This window comes from Dryas octopetala, chromosome 6, assembly GCF_963921425.1.
Source record: "Dryas octopetala chromosome 6, drDryOcto1.1, whole genome shotgun sequence".
In the NCBI taxonomy this organism is placed as follows: Eukaryota; Viridiplantae; Streptophyta; class Magnoliopsida; order Rosales; family Rosaceae; genus Dryas; species Dryas octopetala.
In genome coordinates this window covers 1,638,607-1,652,420 of record NC_141371.1, presented here as the reverse complement: position 1 = coordinate 1,652,420, position 13,814 = coordinate 1,638,607, and the positions used below count along the sequence as shown (strand labels likewise).

General features: G+C 35.1%; 1 protein-coding gene and 1 non-coding gene across 2 annotated transcripts; one reads left to right on the top strand and one right to left on the bottom strand.

The window, feature by feature from the left end:
- Positions 1–748: 748 nt before the first annotated feature.
- Positions 749–821, bottom strand: TRNAF-GAA (transfer RNA phenylalanine (anticodon GAA)). The gene has a single exon. It is a non-coding gene; the product is annotated as a tRNA-Phe (tRNA).
- A 3,383-nt stretch (positions 822–4,204) lies between these two features.
- On the top strand, positions 4,205–7,043 carry LOC147280842 (Duplicated homeodomain-like superfamily protein). Its single transcript, XM_086247548.1, has 2 exons — positions 4,205–4,832; positions 5,297–7,043. The coding sequence occupies exons 1-2, from the start codon at positions 4,345–4,347 to the stop codon at positions 6,906–6,908; spliced, it is 2,100 nt and encodes a 699-aa protein (XP_086103674.1). The 5' UTR covers positions 4,205–4,344; the 3' UTR covers positions 6,909–7,043.
- The last annotated feature ends 6,771 nt before the right edge of the window (positions 7,044–13,814 follow it).

Sequence of the window (13,814 nt, the reverse complement as noted above, 5' to 3'; positions counted from 1 at the left end):
ATTATTAAAATTATTTAGTGAGATATTGGTAAAAATTAAACATTTATGTTTTGGATATTGCAAATTTTTGTCTCCGCCCCTGACTACTACGGCGTCGTGAATGACACAAATTGAGAGACTAATTTGTAGAAGTTAATGTGGCATAGGAACTCCTCTTTTATACATTATCTCACTTTTTGTATCAAATTAATGTTAATTTTGTCTGTTTTGCTAATTCACACATAACAAAAATTAGAATACATGGGTTTGTTAATTTTCCAATGTAATTTCAATGCCTTCAGTCATCTCTGGTTTATTTGATTTTATCATGAATAAGATTAGATGACATGGTTCCTTTTTTATAAATGTTGTGAATGCATTTTTGCTTTTGTTTCACACAGCCAAAAAAAACAGTCCCAAATTGTTTTGTTCAAGGTTAACCTTGATTAAACCAAACTTGAATATGTACTACGGGAGCCGGAATGCTAAGAAATCCTGAGCAACATCTTATTCTTCTATGGTGTGATATCATATCATCATTAGATGGAAATATGTCATCATGGAGTGATATCAATCGAAAATCGAGATGTTTGTATAAATTCAAACAAATTATTATCCCAGGCCGAAAAAAAAAAAAAAACAAATTATTATCGCAGGCCGAAAAAGAAATTTATATCGAGGCCCAAACCCGTCGTTTAGTTTATGATTGAGGCCCAAGCCCGTGCTTTAGCTTATGGTTAAGCCCAGAAATAAAAATTAAAACAAATAATGCGGTGATCGTGGATCGAACACGAGACCTTCAGATCTTCAGTCTGACGCTCTCCCAACTGAGCTATCCCCGCTGACGCAAACAATGTCATGAACTTGTATTATTAGTAATATTTCACTGACAATATGTTTTCTCATTCCCTAGTCACCTAATATACATAGTTTATAACTTTATACTAATATTTGCCCCCCATTATAGCTTTCGTTGAGCATTTCCAAAGAGAGTTTTCATGAGGCATGTTTTATGGGGCATCCTCTCACTATGAGATGAGATTTACAACACATAGGACCTATCTCATTGTGAAAGAATATCCCAATAGACATACCTATCCCAATAGACATACCTATTGAAGACTAAATCGTCTTTCCATGATAAGCCCCAAGCCAAATGGGAGATTATGGTAGACAGCTAAACATTAGCTTCCAAAGCTTCAATCACCTCAGACTCCATTCTAGCTGCAAAGGAAAAAGAAGAAAGCTCCATTAATGCCACAACCCAACACAAAGTTGATTTTGAATCGACAGTAGCAAAACAGGTTTGGATGAAATAGAATTGTACAGAGCATAAAACACATGGCAGCAAAGAACTCATTGAGCAGTGATCAGAAATCAGGATGAGTCATTCAATTAAAAAATTATGATATCAAACTTCACTATAACCCCAAATTTCATAATAATCGGGGGATAATTGAGTTATGGTCGAGAATGAGTACTCTACCACTAAAGTTTTAAACTTCTGCCAAATAATCATATAATTGACTATGAATCAATGCACAAAATTTGAAGAGAGGGCATAACTAATTATATATAGCAAACTTGTTTTTGTGTCCATTTGAGAACTGTTGTATGTAGGGTTGAATGGTCATATAAATTTACGTACAGCTTGAGACAATCCTTGAATGTTAGGGCATGAAAATCAATAACCCTAATGGGAATGTAAAGATACTCCTCCCAACCTAAATAAATGAATGTGGCTTTAAACTAGCAGGCAATTATATATATATCAGGGCCCTTCCAATAAGAGATCCCTCATTTAGTGTTAAATGAGGGATCCCCATGTGTGGCCCACACGGGTCGTTTTGTGTTAATCCGAACCATCCATTTTTTACATCTTCATTGATAGATTATCTCTGCAAAAAATCAGCCAAATCGGAAATCGTTTAGCTGTTTATTTAAGCGGTCAAAGTTTAAAACAAATAGACGAACAACAAATTCTTCTATAAACACCTAAACTTTGACCGCTTAATCGAACGGGTAAACGATTTCCAATTTGGCTGATTTTTTGTAGGGATGATCTATCAATGGAAATACAAAAAATGGACGGTTCGGATTAACACAAAACGACTCGTGTAGGCCCCACAAGGTGATCCCTCATTTAACACTAAATGAGGGATCCCTTATTGGAAGGGCCCTAATATATATATATATATATATACATGCTTTGTCATTCTATAGTTGAAAAAAATTGGTAAAGGGGGATGAAGCTTTTTTCAATGTGCCCTTGTAACAACCAGAGCTACGATACATCTCTTTCAACAACTCATGCCAAGTTGGTGAATATTAATCAATAATGTGCTGAACCATAAAGACCCTTGCCCCACTCCAATATCTTAATTGACTTATAATAAAGCTGCCTGCTTTAAAAAGACCAGCCAGACTCAGAAAAAATCTCAATTATCTTTTGGCTTCACTGCAAGACAAAATCACATTTTCATGCTTCTTTTGGAATTCCAACTTCGATTTATCACAAAGCAGAAAAAGTAGTACTGTTCCAAAAGCTCAATTATTAGCCGAAAAAAGGGGTCAGCTTGAGGCCCAAACTTGGTTAGACTTGAAGGTTAATTTAGGCTTTTGTGCAAGACTCAAAACATTTGGATTTAGATGAGTAAAGTGGATGTTGTAATATTTGAGGAGCCTTAAGCATATTGGTAAATACAAATAATCCCATTTTCGTTCAATGTATCAAACCATTTTAAGTGTGGGGAGATTGGAAGAAACTAGAGACTTCACGCATATATGTATATATTCTTAACTGCTAGAGTTACAAGTCTTCACACAAATAATTTCAATTTTACACGGACGCATATCAACATGTTATTCCCTTCACATTACAATCAGGATCAATTCTCATCAAATACGTACATGTAAATTCAACAACAAAAAAAGGCAGGAAGAACAAATGGTCAAATGCATGTATAGAAACAAAACTAATGGAATCATATATATCATCAAATTTCACATAAGTTCCACCTAATAAGTAATAAAAGGGGAATTTTCATTTCCCCATTTGGAATGAGTAAACCCAGAAAATTGAATCCCCATGTAAAGAAATATTCTCTTTGTTGAAGACTTGAAGTTGCAAAGACCCAGAAACACCCATAACTAAATTTGAAGTATTATAGCATGATTATCCCCAAAGGGCCAAAAGGGGTGTGGTAGGGCTGTGATTGCGGTGGTGTACGATAGTTACTGTGTGGGCTTGTACCATTGGAAAAGGCCCACCTTCCTTAAATAAATTGGTCCCAGTCTCTGCATGTTTTCACGTGTCCTGCCATCTCCTTGCCGTTAATTACACCATCATGAGCATCAGCTACTGCATAGGATTCTAAAGGAGACCCAATGCCACCAAAAACCAAAATATATCATTTATACATTAAGTATCATTTTCCAAGATTCATAGCTCCCAACACCATTTTCATCTTAGGTGCGTGGATCACACTCCCCAATCCAACGACTTGCATGATTTCATCCCCTATTCATTTGGGGAAGCCTCTCATTTTCATTTAATTTCTTTTTTATTTCACTTCATTTTATTCCTTGTAATTAGAGATCTTCATTATTAACTTAATATATGTTGTTAAAGCATTAGCTATTTAAATTTTTAGATTCTAATGATATTCTAACACATGCACTATATATCATATCTAGTTGTATATATAAACTACTTCTTAGTTCGGAATTTACAATCTTCGCTTCACACCTTTTTATTAGTTTCGGTAGTCAAAAAATATTGGTACGGTATTAAGTGCCAATTAAGTCATGAAATTTAAAAGAGAGTTTGTAATTTGATGTTTAGCTACTTGGATTTTAACTAAAATCAACTTGGCTATGTTGGTTGTTGTCAAACTACCTGATTGGATTAAGTTACTATTGATTGAAACAAGTTATACTGAATGTAAAAGAGTTTAATCGTGCTTCCTAGCTAACAAAATAATTAATTAGTTTGAGTCTTAGCAAAACAAAAGAAAAAATTAATAGTGCAATAATTGAGTCAATATATACAAATATGGTGATGAATATTGTACCATATGTCACCTTTTGTTGTACTAAATAATTTCTCCCAGTATGAAGGTGACTTCACTTTCTTCTAAAACGGTGTGGTGGGCTATCTTTTCTCTTTCATGATAGGAGTAGCATAGGACAAAGTCCCTTGATAAAAGAGAGAGAGAGAAAGAGGAGGAAGAGAGAGAGAGGTTTGGTGTTTTTGTAGTCTTTCTAACATTTTGCCCATTTTACAGTGAGCAAAGGAGGGAGTGGTAAAGAAGAGATCGAAAGAAAGAAACACACGCACTCACACACACACATACACACACAAACATGTTTGATGGAGTCCCAGCTGAGCAGTTGCACCAATTCATTGCAGCAGCTGCAGCCTCAAGAAGTTCACTTCATCCTCTCCCTCATCTCCCTCTCCCTCTCCCTCTCCCTCTCTCTGCTTCCACCACCAGCTTCCCTCTCCCTGCAGCTCATCCCTATCCCTTTGATCCTTATAACAATCCTTCATCTCCTCATCCCCATCATCAACTTTTGCAGCTTCAACCTCATCATCAGCTTCTACATCATCGTCAACTGCACCGCCAATCAGTACAACCCATCCACAAAAATGAAGAGGAGAAACAAGCTTTGCATCAGCAGGTGTCCTCATCATCAAATTTGGAGATTGAAAGAGAGCATAGATCATCTTCACCATCCATATCAGAATTACCAAACCATCCCTGGACCAATGATGAATTGCTTGCACTGCTCAGAATCAGATCTACCATGGAGAATTGGTTCCCTGACTTCATTTGGGAACATGTCTCAAGGTACATAGTTACATCGATCGTACAAATATACAATTAATATATTTTGTACTATATATATATATATATAATTCATTCATTTAATTACTTGTCATATATATATACAGTATATGTATATACGCTTTTCCTAAAGTACTGCAAATTCAGTTCATGAACTAGCTAGTTAGCTAGGGTTAATATTTATATCTAATTAATTATATACCTATAAGATTTGATGGTGATTAAAATAAAGTGGGGGTTGATATATATGCTTTATCAATGCTAATGGAATTTTAGTAAAAACATATATAGAGACATAGAAGGTGAGGACCATCTGGTACATATTCACTAAAAAACATAAAGATCCCTCCGTACACACACATATATTATTTATATTGGAGGTGCAGTAGATTTAATTAAAATAGAGTTCATAAATGGTATTCTTCATTGCTGCTGTTTGGTTTTAAACACATTTATGGTGGGAGCAGGAAGTTAACAGAGCTTGGGTTCAAAAGAAGTGCCGAGAAGTGCAAGGAAAAATTTGAAGAGGAAAGCAGATACTTCAGCAACAACATTAACTTCAACAAAAGTTACTGCAGGTATGATCATGATCAGCTTGAAGACCAGCTCTATCAAGCTCATCACGATCATCATATTGATGATCATCATCAAAACCCTGATCATGCACCAGCTGGGGCTGAAAAGATCATCAACCAAAAAGTAGTGGAAAAGCCAAGTGATCATCAAGGAGATCAAGAAGTAGATCATAAAAGGTGTCAGATTTTGTTGGAACATCATGAAGACTCAATAAGAAATGACAATATTCAAACACTTGGCAATAATATTAAGGACCTTGATCAGAACAATGAGAAAGAGGTCATGGAAAGGACAAATAAGAGCAATAAGAAGAGAAAAAGACAGAAGAGATTTGACAAGTTAAAGGGTTTCTGTGAGGATGTTGTGAACAAGATGATGGCTCAACAAGAGGAGATGCACAACAAGCTTCTTGAAGACATGGTGAGGAGAGATGAAGAAAAGTTTGCAAGGGAAGAAGCTTGGAAAAAGCAAGAGATGGATAGGATGAATAAGGAGCTTGAAATTATGGCACATGAGCAAGCTCTTGCAGGTGATAGACAAGCTACTATCATCAACTTCTTGAAGAAATTCACATCATCATCAAATGACCGTCAAAAAGATCATTCTCTTAAGGTAATTAAAACTACTACTACTACTTCAGACCCAAGTCCTCACTCTAATTCATCTTCTCGGATTCAAGCACAAAACCCTAATACTACAATATGTCATGCTAATGACCAAAATCATGAGCCTGATCAAGAACCAACATCATCTACAATGGTCCCAGCTGCAAGCAATAATATTGTTCAAAATAACCCAACCACACCTACTTCATTGACTGAAACCCTTGCACCCCAAAGCCCTAGTTCAAGTACTCTTGCTCCAAGTCCAAGCAATATTATTCCAAAAGTGCCCATTTCATCTCCACCTCCAGAAAACCCTAGTTCTGACCTCAATACCCAAAACCCTACTTCCACTAATGATCATAAAGTAGTACAAGACCTTGGAAAGAGATGGCCAAGAGATGAAGTGTTAGCTCTGATAAACCTAAGGTGCAGTCTCTTCAACAATGGCGATCATCAAGACAAGGATGAAGGAGTAGTCAAAGCTCCTCTTTGGGAGAGAATCTCACAAGGGATGTTGGAGCTGGGTTATAAGAGAAGTGCAAAGAGGTGCAAAGAGAAATGGGAGAACATTAACAAGTACTTTAGAAAAACAAAGGATGTTAACAAGAAGAGGTCCCATGACTCTAGGACTTGCCCCTATTTTCATCAATTGAGCACTTTGTACAACCAAGGAATACTTGTACCACCTTCTGATCATCACCAAGGGCCGGAAAACTGCTCTGCTTCGCTGGAAAACCACTCTCCAGCTAATTCAGTAGTACCCAAAACCTGCCTAGATTCTTCTTCTCAAGGTAGGTCTTGTACTGCTGATGATCCATCAAGTATGCATAACATTGGTGAAGGTGAGAGAAACAGTGTGTTACAAGTAGCGGCAGCAGCTTTTGATTTTGAATTCTAATTTTGCATATTTGTGTGCATTTTCAATGATAATTAATTATATTATGTGATACCTTTTTTTTTCTTGTCTTTGGTAAACATGTGGTAGTAGTACTACTCTGCAGTTGACATATATAAATGAATTTTATTTTCGATATGTTTTATGGCGGATATATATGTATGTTTAAATTACTTGTTTTGTAGTGAGCACCGACAGATAGAGAAATGAGGACCAGATTTCGAATGGGTAGGTCTGCAGTCTGCTATCATTTTATATTTGCCAGTTTGCGCTAAATTTAGTACCATATGAAAAAGTTCAACTCGCCATATCTTGGGTTGCTAACTCCAATATATATTCTCATTTCATTTTGATATAATTAATAAAAGCTTTGTAGTAATTAGTACATGCATGATGCATGAAGTGCTTTCTTAAAGTTTACTGTTTACCATGCCAGCTTGAATATTTGAACTAATTTCCACAAACTGGAGACTGGAGAGCACTCCAGTTAATTGGTACTATATTATATATTATAAAAACCAATAAGTTACTATGATTTAAATAAACATGTGTTTATGATCCCTATATATAAGAGCACGTACTCCAGTTGTTAGATCGGGAAAAAGAAAGGAAAAACATAAATATATATTCCCTTGACATCCCCAATATATGATTAATTTCATAAGCATAGTAGTAGTACTAGTGAGGGTAATTTAGGTCATCAAATTCTTCATATTAGTCCGAAAGCTTTTGTTAGTGTACTAATTACCGTAAATCTTATCACGAATCTCATATCAATTAATAAATTAAGCTTGTGCGATTGTTTCAGCAAAGCCTCTTTAATTAATTACATTGTTCTATATAATTGCTACATGCAAAAATCATTTTTCATACAGTTCACAACACAAGTGCATGACACAATATCATGTAATTTACAAAACAATTAAACAAGCTCATTCTTTTGATGGGTTTGGGACCCTTGGGTTGCCTTTTTGAACTATATACAAAATTAAAGAGAAGTATTACAATTGACAACACGAGTGCATGCATGACATAATGTTTTTTCTGCTTGGGGGTGGGACCCACAGAAATGTCCCGCCAGTGTGCAGTGGCAGTGGCAGTGGTGCAGTGACCAAATACGTTGTCGTTTTGTTGGGTGGTGTTATTGATATAAAGTAGTCTCTCTCAGAGTTTGAGGCGGGTCCCGCGCGGGTCCGTGGGATGCTCACAGACAAATGATCCTCTGCCACACATCAACATCGCATGTGATGGGTTTGTACACACTCGATCTGGGCCTCTCTGCCCTGCTCTCTCAGTCTGAGCTGTGCAAATTGCAATTGTATTTGTGCATTGCGTATTGCAGCATCACATACACTATTAAGAACACAGTAGTAACCTGCTGCTTCTGTCGGTGGGGTCCACTCATCCGACGGTTCAGATTTTGGTAACTCTTGCGGTTCTTAAGTAGTCAAGTCAACATGCATGATCAACTTGGTATACAACTTGTAACCTTTCTGTGTTTGACTTTTACTTTTTACACATATATACATGTTGAAAAAGGTTTGACCTGGAACTGTTGCATTTTACTAAGGTGGTCTACAGTACTCTTCCTAAGGTGCTCTGCACACAAATGTTACTGTGCGGCTCTATGGATCGACTATGCACACCTTCTTAATTTTTATATTTATTATTTATTTTCTCTTTTGGACCCCCATGGACCATACCTTGGGCTTTTCTGCAGCTCTATACAACAACTGAGTACTAAGCCCAGTACGAGATCAATCTAAATTTTAAGGCCCAAAATCAGTTCGTTTAAGAATTTTTGGCTTTGGGCTTGGGTAAATCCTCTAAATTTCACTCAACCGAACGTCAGGACCATCTCTACATTCTATATGTGCCAGTTTCAAGCCCAAAATGTGTTGGACTGCCTCTCTCTAGAACGGTATAACGTTTTGCATCCGTATAATTAGTAGTCACAACGTACTGGAATTTTTCTCCAATGCAGGATAAAAAATGCGACATTTGAGAGAGTTTTGAAAGCTTATAGTTACAACATTCGAACTCTCACATCCTGTATTTCTTTCATACTAAAGAAGATCTCCAACGTATATATTGATCCAATTTATGTATACATTGAGTTTATTTGACAACTGTAATTAGTAGACATCAAACAGTTTATAAGGAAAGACGAGTTCTTAATTACTTGTTAATGAGAAATATTGAGTTGAGTAAATAATGGTTGTTGGGTTGTGGCTCATGTTGGTTGTTATTTTGTTGTCCTTAATTGTTTCCCATATGATATATTGTAATTGTACTATAAAGTCTACAACTACATACCTAATTGTAAGGACATTAGTCCTGCAATTTCTCAGCTCAACAAATAGCAAGTAATAGCAATACTATTTCATCAACCCTCATTCATTCAGGCCCTGTTTGTTTGGCCGCAATCCAGACCCGGAATGGGAGTGAGTTTCCTATTCCGCTTAAAAATATTGTTTGGTTGCACTTTTGCTTAAGAAGGAAACGGAAAAAAATAAATTGACTAGGAGTTTGACTCCTAAAGAGAGGAGGAATTGCAATAACAGGAGGGGGGTGGTATTGCAATTCCAACCAACTACACGGAATGCAAAATAAACGCTGTTGTCAGTGAAAAAAAAAGAAAAATTACTGAACCTTACCCCTTCAAAGTCGACAAGTATAATACAACATTCGCGCGCAACCGTGTCCTTCCTCGAACTATTTGCCGTCAAGATTCATCGACCTTGAACCTGCTAGCTTGTCGATCGAAGTCGTCCTAAGGAAACGAGTATGACTTCTTACATTGATCAACAATTTATTTTTTTGGATTATTATCTTGTGAAGTTTGCTTCCTCTGTTTTGCCTTATTTTTTCTGCAACTTTTCTCTAAACCTTGTGATGGAGAAGAAGATGATTTGTGTGTTTAACTATTCAAAAAACTCTCAATTAAATATTTTATTTTTTCTGAGTTATTATTTGTTAACTTTGCTTCTTCTTTTTTTCTTTCCCCTTTGGGTTTGTTTTTTGTTTGTGCAACTTTGCTTCTGATCCTTATTCTAGAGAAGATGGTTTGTGTTTTAGCTATCCAAAATTCTTTGAATGATTGTTGATATTTTTTTACAAACAGGGCCTATGATTCACGTTTTTTTATATTATATAGGCTATGTGTATCTTTTAATATAATTGCTTTCACGTTTTTTGACAAACAGGGCCTATGATAGCTTCTGATCCTTTAACATGTCTAATATAATTATTGTTGCACTATTATATATAATCATTTACTATTGTATGTATTGCTATTCCATTTTGTTTGACGTAGTTCATTACAAATTATGTGATTTTAATAGAAGAAAAGAGTTATACTTATTACTATTATTAGTTTCTTATTGGGTCTTGATCTGGTTTTGTATTGCAGTCATGACACGTAGAATTTTAGACAGAAGAGATAAAATCATTTTTGCACTGTCAATCATGATGAATGCATTTAATCTTATGTGTATGATGTGCCTTACTGTAGAGAGACATTATAGAAAATACTTATTGAAGGAGCGTCCTGCTAATAAAGATTTCTTACGGAATGACCATCTTAGTCGATTAATTTATACAGACGATATGACATGTGTTGACCAATTAAGAATGAATAGGCATACTTTCGATAAGTTGTGCTCAATTCTTCGTACTACTGGGAAATTAAAAGATTCAAGGCATGTTAGCGTAGATGAAATGGTTGCAATGTTCCTACATATTCTTGCTCATCATGAAAAAAATAGGGTGATAAAGTTCAATTTGGCTATGTTGGTTTTTATTAGACTATTTCTCTTGATAACTAAGTCATCTTAGGTTTGCTTCCTTTTTGGGACGAAGACAATATTTAAGTTAGAATTTATACATTTTATGGATTTTAGGAATTTTTAGGTGAACTGCATTTGATGGATTTTATTAACATAGTTTTTCTATTAATATTATTGTTGTTTGGATGATCTCCACTTTTTTCCTCATGAAGGTTTTAGCTTGGCCCCCTGCTGTAGCATTGATGATGATAACATATTTCTAGAACCCTTTCCTCCCTGAAATAATATTTCTATCATGCAAGAGTCAGGAAGCTAACATAAGAAAAGTGGTGGAAATGGCTCATAATGTAACAGATGGTGCTTATATGGGGAAAATCACCATCATCACGCATGGGTCAACCAAGAGAGAAGCAATTCGATGACCTGAAAATAGCAAAGATAGATCTGAATGGTCTTAATTATTTAAATAGTATGTATGTATATGCATATGCTAATAATGATCGGATAAGAGTTTAATTGGCACTAATCACATATGTTAATTACATGCATTTGATTATAGTACTAAAAATAATTTAATTGAAAAATGTGTCTTTTTTGTGTAAAAAGGGTATTTTGGAAAAATTATACCTTTTTACTATTCTATTCTTGGACATACCAAACACCTGAATGGGAATGACTTTCAATTCCCTAACATCAATTCCAACATTATTCCAAACATTAGAATGAAATTCACATAAGCATTCCATTCAGGGATAGTCAGGAAAAGGATTACAATTCCTATTCCCATTCTCGAATTCCTGTCAAACAAACAGGGCATAGTTGCACGCGTCCATCTTATTATTTCAAACATATATTTTTTAAGCTCCACCACTTGTCCCAAGTTCCCAACACCAATTGTCACCAATTAACATGCTTGCATGTTAAGCATGGCTAGCTCATTTTCAACATCTAATAGAATTCCAATTCCTTCAATTCACATCCACGGCACCCAACATTAAATTCAATTTAGACTCTCTCTCTCTCTCTCTCTCTCAACAACTTATGAAATTAAAAGGGATAATAGTCTCTAGTCTCATGTTTGGTGGACATATTAAGAATTTGGAACTAAATTCATATTTGAGACTATAGTTCCAAATAACTAAGAATTTATGTCTCATGCTCAAAGGTGATCCGTCATAGAACTAACATGTCATATCTGTCCGTAGAACAAAATCCTATCTCATGCAGGCTTGTCATGCATTCCAAATGATGCATAAAGTATGAGATCAGGCTTCATGTTCATGTTCTGATGTTCATCTACATTTTCACGAGTAGTAGCCTAGTAGGCTAGTAGCTACTGCTTTAGAGAGAGAGAGAGAGAGAGAGAGAGAGAGAGAGCCAGCAGCCACACATATGTAAATATGTATGGATATCTCTCATTTTAGGCAAGGACTTAATAATTCTCATGAAAGTATAAAGAAAAAGGCCTTTGTTTCTTCCTTCTTGTTCTTTATTTGGTGGGGATCAATAATTCTAGCCAGCTACCTATTGTTCATGCTGGCTAGCTACTTGCAGATCCACCTGACCATTTTTATGCAGAATTGCTTGACGTAACAAACTAACAAGTAAAGAGTAGTATATTACGCTTTTTTTTTTTCACCCCCCCTTGTTTGGGTTTTTACTTTTTGCCAAAAGAGAACAAGTCCATGAAGTGAATTAATCAACCAAAACGCGTCTGCTTAATTAAAAGCCCAATTCAAATCTAAACAAGCAAGACTCTACCATTGGGCCACTCGTACCATTACTTAATTGGATCATAATGTGCCAACCATGAACCATATATTATTCTAGCATTTCAGATATTTTTTACTTTATTTTCTAAAAAAAAAAAAAAAAATCCAAGCATTTTTCTCCTATTTTTTTAATTCCAATATTAAAGTTGAGCCTTTACTTTTGGTACACCCATTTCAGAATTTTTTTTTTCTTGGGTCAGAACCCTTTGACAATTCTTTTTTTTTTTGGCCAAGAGAACCCTTTGACAATTCGATTACTACGAAACAGACCATTTTGTCATGAACCTACTTCCCAGCACGTCGACACGGACTAGAAATTTTGAAAGGTTAGTTTGGTCATTTAGCGAATAAAAAAAACGCCGGATAATAAAGCCTCGTGATTGAGAGAGTTGATGATGCGGATCGATTGGGCGAGGAGAGATGGTGCGGGCCCCACGGTGCTTTCTCTTGGTCGGGTCTTCATACATCCTACAAAAATATAATAAATAAATAAAAATAAAAGATCATTTCCGCTTTATCTTTTTGTATTATTCTAATTTTCAATTAATCTCTTCACCTTTGAAGAAGTCATCTTTTTTATACTTTAACATTTACAGTAATGCTACACTTACCATATTTTTATACCACAATTTCATACCATTTTACATGACATTTATACATTAGACACTAAAAATTAAAAAATAAAACCTAAAAAAGAAAAAGGAAATACCCTTCCAGTAAAGTAATGACACATCAGATGAGATACAAGTGTAGGAGAAAAAATGTGGGACAACTAGCATTATATTTATCATTTTACAAAATCTGAATTATACACATTCAATTTGCATTAAGTGGTACACATGAATATCCAAAAAGAAAAAGTGGTACACATGAGATCTTGCTCGTGATTGCCATAACTAGCCTAAAAACTTATGTTGAAGTTGAAAATGATGAACACATTTTTTTATTGTTCTTAATGGATGAGTTAATTTCTTAATAATATATTTTGTTTTCAAAGTAACTATGGATTTGTTTCTTATATGTCAAAACAATTTTCATAATATTCCGGCGATACTTATTTAATTCTTACTAAAGAAAATTTCAATACAACTGAGAGAAATATTTTCATGCTATCTAAAATTAGTAAATGCATAACTGAATTAATTTATTTTTTGATAAATATATTGAAAAAGAGACGTCATGGCAACAACTTATTAAATAGATGGGTTGGAGTTAACAAAATGTTTCTCAAAAAGTTGGTATGAGTTAAAATTTTGTTGTAAACTTGTAATGATCCTTATTAGTAGTATATTCAATGAAATTACATGTTTTTTTTCTCTTTTTATTAGGGGATGGAGACTGGAAACCAA